Source organism: Notothenia coriiceps, unplaced genomic scaffold, assembly GCF_000735185.1.
Source record: "Notothenia coriiceps isolate Sejong01 unplaced genomic scaffold, NC01 NC01_scaffold00000374, whole genome shotgun sequence".
Lineage (NCBI taxonomy): Eukaryota > Metazoa > Chordata > Actinopteri > Perciformes > Nototheniidae > Notothenia > Notothenia coriiceps.
In genome coordinates this window covers 1-6,094 of record NW_011333075.1, presented here as the reverse complement: position 1 = coordinate 6,094, position 6,094 = coordinate 1, and the positions used below count along the sequence as shown (strand labels likewise).

Sequence of the window (6,094 nt, the reverse complement as noted above, 5' to 3'; positions counted from 1 at the left end):
GGAAGATGGCCACAGAGACAAAGAGCCGTAAAGGGGATGTGTGTGTGCTGGCTGCAAGATGTGAAATAAGATAAGGAAACTTGTTGTTTAGAGCAGGTTCGTTCCAGACACCAAAAGGTATCTGGTTTTCGTCAAACTGAAAGAGACTTTTTGTTTCCGGGTTGCTTCTGCTGTGTCGCGCTGATTGGGTACGACAGGCCATGTGTTGGTCTCTCCCAATAAGATGACCTCTGGGGGAAGCATTCACACACCTCCTCCTGTGTTTTTAGTATGAAAGCCTGTGTTTTCCTTTGGTTCGCGCTCTTCTTTTCTTCATGCTGGCCAAGGTGGTAAGACCTCTCCCAGCGAGAGGACCGGAGCAGGGGCACCCGAAGGGGGGCCCCTTTTGAATTGTTTTGTGATGTATTGTATGTTCCACCATTAAAGCAGATTATTGTTTAACCCTTATCCTGGCTGCTTTGACTTTTCCTTCTTTTAAAACAAATTCATAGAGGAACGGCGCGAAGCAGAGATTCTGCCCCAACAACAGTCAGAATACTAAAATCTGTTTTTTTTCCTAAACCTTTTTTACCTTCTAATTTGTTATTATTTACATTGCTTTTAAAATCTTTCTGTGTGACATGAAAAAAATGGGGAAATCGTGTTGGTGAACACGAATCAATAGATACATTTCGTGGGACTGGGTTGGTCAGAGGCTAGCGTCAGAGGCTACCGTCAAAAAGCTACCGTCAGAGGCTACTGTCAAGAGGCTAGCGTCAGAAGTTACGGTCAAAGGCTCGGGCGTGATTAACATGAGCAACAACAGCAATTACAAACCCCAAGTTTTATTTAACAGCGACAAAGACGAATGCAGCAAAGGCGAAGCAGTGGCTCACAGAGGATGGATCTATGTTCTCCTACTTGCAAGAGATTCAGCAATAGCTGAAGGCAAAAACAAAGATTGCTGTTTTTTCTAGAATACAATTTAATCTTGTTTTGTAAGAGTGAGAGTAACATGAGCACAGCTTGGACGCATTCCGTCATTGACAGGAAAATCTTTCGGGCATTTGTAGGAAAGGCAGCTTACCCCTTGACGTCATGACGTGGCTCCTCTCTGGCTTTAGCTAACGGGTTCTTAAGAGGTTTGCAAGTTGACCCAACTCTGAACCAGCACTAGCCTAAACACGGAACTCAAATGGTACTCCCATTAGTGGACGTGGGGGATTAGAGGCACCCTAACTGGTCCCGTGTCAACATTAAAAGGGTAATACAAAATATAGTCATTTTTATATTATATCCGCAGGTATGAGTTTGAATATTTAATAAGAACATGTCCGAAACAAACATATGACGACTCATATTCACAGTTTCTGGTATACAACTTCTTAGAGTTAGGGTTCCTAGGGTTAAATGTATGCAACTGAAAACTAGTTAGTGTTAGGGAGATAACCTACAGTAGTACCACCTCATGACCATAATGACCTGGTTGCGTCTATCGTTTTTCAAACCCAGTTGAGATTTAACCACGCCCACTTCCACACCAACGTAGCTCTGCGCGACTTCATGGATGTATAAAGAGAATGAGAACTTTACAGCGGTCTTGGGAAAACATTTGAGAACTTTGCCTTTAAGTTTCTTTGGACCATCCTATTCATTATAACCCTGCTCTAACAGTGCATAAACTGGTTTACGATGAGGCTGGTTTCCAGATGTTTGAGAGACAGTAGTTGGTGGTTTGAACACGTCCCTGGAATGGTAACTGTACATACTGACAGGTGCTTTGGAGATCTGAGATAACCCTTACCCTTACCTTTACCCTAACCCTAACCCAGCACTGCAAATAACAACCAGGCTTGCAGTATCACCTGCTGTCCAGGATTTGTGGATGAAATTCACTGTGGTTCTTTCAAATGTGAAAGACCTAGCTTTTGAATTACATACGAAATGACACAAAGACTTTTGTAACACAATAACAAGCTTGTCATGTTTTTAACACGAATGCTTTGCATTTCGCTCCATGCTTTATCAATGAGGGAATTCCAGACGTTCTTGTATAAAATAAGTCAAAATAGAGTGTTCACAGTCCTGACCTTTGTCTTCACACAGTGTAACATAATATAATAGTAATACATGAAGAGCTAAAATAATCTTTTTGATTCCTGGAAAAAAATCTGATCAAACGGTGGATTGAATCCTAAACATTTCCGAGTGTGTGTACTGAATACACATAAATACTATCAGGTATTTCCTAACTTGCCACAAACTGGTGGCAGCAGCAAATACAGATCAGAGAAAGCAATTATTCTCTCAGAATGTCACAGGCTGGTGTCAGCCGTCTTCATCTTCGGAGCACTGTCAGAGTTGGCGAGTGTAACCGTGTCGGGCTGAGCGTCCCTGCAGAAGAACACAGCGGGGTTTTTACACGCCCACATCGCCACTTCGCCTCCTTTAGCAGGACTCGAGCTGGACAATCGGCTGTTGTCATTCACCCCTATACGAGTCACGTAGCGGTCCCTTATCCTTTCCGCTTGGTTAATCCGAGCCTCGCGGTTCTGCGTTTGGTTGGAAAGGTATGAACCGATATTTCTGGTCCGATAGCCCTCCTCTCTGCTCCGCCCCATTAGCATGGATATATTGGGGTTCCTCAGGGCATAGATCAGGGGGTTGATGGCTCCATTTGCCCAAGCTAGCCAGATAGCCACTGTGTCCATCGCAGGGTTGAATGTGTAATCTCCCAATGCTGTAACCAACCCCATTAAACAGTATGGACCCCAACAAAAAATGATGAAAACAATCATAATGAGGACTGTGGTGGCTGTTCGCATCTCACTGTAAAATCGTAGCAAGTACGCATACGTGGTGACAGGCCTGACTCGGGTCTCAGAGAGACGAACCGTCTTACAGATGTTATAATGACAAAAACACATGAGGGAGAAGGGCAGTAAGTAACACACGATGATAAGGCTGAGGCTATATGTAGTCCCCATGCGTGAGGTCCCGGAGTGGAACACATACATACAGTGGTAGAAACCCGGCTTATGGATTTCCGGAGGGTTACGGACCAACAGATACCAAGGCAGGGAGAAAATGACCGCAGCTAGCCACACAGCTATCAACAACTGGGTGGCTTTCTGGCGGCCAATTTTAGCCTGGGGCTGTCTGACGATGGCGTAGTACCTGTCAAAGGAAATCAAAGTCATAGTCAGGGTCGAGGTGATGCCAAAGCAGGTGTTGAAAAATCCATTGGCCACGCAGAAACCGTCACCGAACATCCAGGTACCGTCCTTACTGAAGAGCATGACGAAAGAGAAGGGCAGACACAGGACGGCGGTGAGGAAGTCGGACAGCGACAGCGACATGATGAAGGCGTTGGTCACCGTCCGGAGCTGTCTGTGTTTGATGATGACGATGACCACCGCCGAGTTTCCGAGGCTGGAAAGGAGGAAGATGCAGAGCAGCACCAGAGCCTGCGTGGCCACGGCGACGCCCTGCAGGACCGAGTTACTCTCCACCGCGCTCAGCTCGCCCCCTCTCTGTCCGCCAAATGTGGACGTGTTTCCTGTGTTTCCCACTGTGGCCTCCGTGGTGGCGGTCACTAGGCTGGTCACTATGGAAACAACCCTTAAGGACCAAAAGAAAGAAAGAAAGAGGCTTAAATCATTGCACAATCTGCAGTATGGAAAAAGTATGGTCCTACATTTACTCAGAGAACTTTATGAAATACCTCAGGAATATGAAAAAGTAAAAAATACAATACAATCATAGGAGATAATGGAGATATGTGAAAAGGACATCCCAATAAATTGCATATTACCAGACATTGGATGTGAGTTTTTCCAAACCTCATCAACAAAACAGTATCAAGGCATGATATCAGTATGACAGTCTGATACAGGCGAGTATAAAGCTGGAGTTACCTTCTTTACCCTAGCCCTAACCTCTTTGAGCTATTCTGTTAATGCCCTAGTCACAGTTTTAGACATCATTTTTGGTCAACACAGTGCAGTTCATGTTTTTCACATTCATGTAAAAGTTACGACAGTTCCTGCTTCTGCCAGAGAGAGGGGGGGAGTCCTCACAAACTTGCTGCTGTGTTTACACCCTCCACCTTAAATAAGGAGCCTCATTCAGCTGAGTGTGTGACAAGAAACAGAGTTCACTTTGTCCCAGAGTTGGAGGGTGTAGGGTCGGTTTGGAATTGGGCGTATAAAACCCCAGGCTGAGAGGCAGTATCACAGGAGGCCTCTCCCTTCTGCTGCTGCACCGGAGCGTTTAGGCATATTTGACCGCGGCACAGCTACTGGGGGGGGGACAGCAGTGGGCATATTCAGCTGTAACAGCTAAATGTGTCTCTAACCAGAGGAAACAGTGGTCAGTGACAGCACAACTATTCAAATAAGAACTTTAAAAACAGGCTGTGTCAGATTCCTATGTAGCAGATCAGATCAGACCACGCTGTTACACATCTGTTTGATTTATGAGAAGGGAACACAGGGGATTCAGCCTTTGCAGACCATTGACATGCACAGAAACCTATAGAACACACTACAGGAGAGGGAAAACCCCAAAAAGTATAATAGGGCCTCTTTGATGTGATGTAATGTTCGTGTTCAAGGGACTATGATACACATGGATCTTAACACTAAAGTACTAAAGAAAAAAGGTTAACCTATTATAGTAGATATTTGTGTCAAGACTTACATTAAATTAATGAAAGAAAGAAAGGGTGAGTGTTATGTTTTCCGAAATAATAAAAAAATCATCACACTGCCTTTATTTACAATAATGCCATGAATTTGATATTACCTTATTTTTCATACCCTGATGGATTCAATTGCCAAAAATTCGAGATATTTTTAGTTTAAAGTCCTGAGGGAGTTGTTTTCAGGAATTTCTTATGACACGACTGACATTGTTGGCTGATTTCTTTTCTTATCTCAGTCCACTCTACATCTCAGGTATAAAAAAAAGTGTTTGTGTCACCTTAAGGCGACTGCAGCTCCAGGTAAGGGTGTATGAACGCTACAGGTGCAGGACGTTGTAGCTACAGTATTCCTTTTTTAAGGATTAGTGGAAATTGTGGATAACTTGCTAACTACAACTTACTCCAACCAGTTGCTGCCTTCAGGGGCCACTCACATGCAAAGATGTGAAGGTGGTGACAGAGGGACTCACCTTGGAACCACAGGTGAGGCGGTGTTCAGCTGGTGGGTGAAGCGCGGACCCGGGGGGGCAGCGGTGTATTTGTTGCCACCACCCCCCAGCAGGGCCGAGCTAGCAGACCAATCCATCGATTAAGCACACAAACAACACAACAGAAGTCCGGCTTGGTCTCACACACATCCCTTCACACTACAGCCGCTCTGTGGTGCTTTCACGGATTCCAACGTAGCTGCTGATAACTCCTCGTCATCCATTTGTACGTTTTCAGTTAGCATTATCTCAGGAGAAAAAGAAAAGACAATTCAAATATGCATGTGTACATACACACAACTGAATCTTCATAGTACAGTTTATGGGATTTATTAATTTATAACGGCAGTAAAACAAAGATCCATCTAGAGAAAAAAACAGGCCCCTTTTTTTTTACTATGGACAAATGTTTTTACACCACTGGTGAAAACAGGCAGTTGCTCTGTGAGTATTACAATGATGCTTCATTATTACAAACACTTCTGGCCATGCACCTTGTACGCCATGAAGTCCCCAGACCCTGGATCCAAAGGGGCCCATCATAAAAATGCATACACATTTAGCAGATACATTATCATCTAGAACAGTGGTTTTCAACTGGTGGGTCGCGGACCAGTTTGGAGTGAGTGAAGGGAAAATAAATTGAAGAAAAAAAAATTGACCCCAGGTTTGATGATTGACAGGTCACAGAACAATGGGAGCTATCTACCCTTACCCACAATTTAAAGTAATTCACACAAACTATCTTCTCTTTACTCTTCTCTCTGTGTGGAGCAGCAAGTGCAGCTGTCAGAACAAAGTGAAAAACAAACAATGGCATAAAATATTATTAATATGTCGGGTAGTAATAGATTTATTTTATTTTCAGAGTGTACCAGAATGCGTAGTTTATATGTTAGCATTTCTAAAAATCTCCTGGGGG

General features: G+C 44.0%; 1 protein-coding gene across 1 annotated transcript; it reads right to left on the bottom strand.

The window, feature by feature from the left end:
* Positions 1-832: 832 nt before the first annotated feature.
* On the bottom strand, positions 833-5,414 carry gpr135 (G protein-coupled receptor 135). The gene is made up of 2 exons (XM_010779853.1): positions 5,155-5,414; positions 833-3,600 (listed from the first exon to the last, which is right to left on the bottom strand). The coding sequence occupies exons 1-2, from the start codon at positions 5,268-5,270 to the stop codon at positions 2,295-2,297; spliced, it is 1,422 nt and encodes a 473-aa protein (XP_010778155.1). The 5' UTR covers positions 5,271-5,414; the 3' UTR covers positions 833-2,294.
* Between the last annotated feature and the right edge of the window lie 680 nt (positions 5,415-6,094).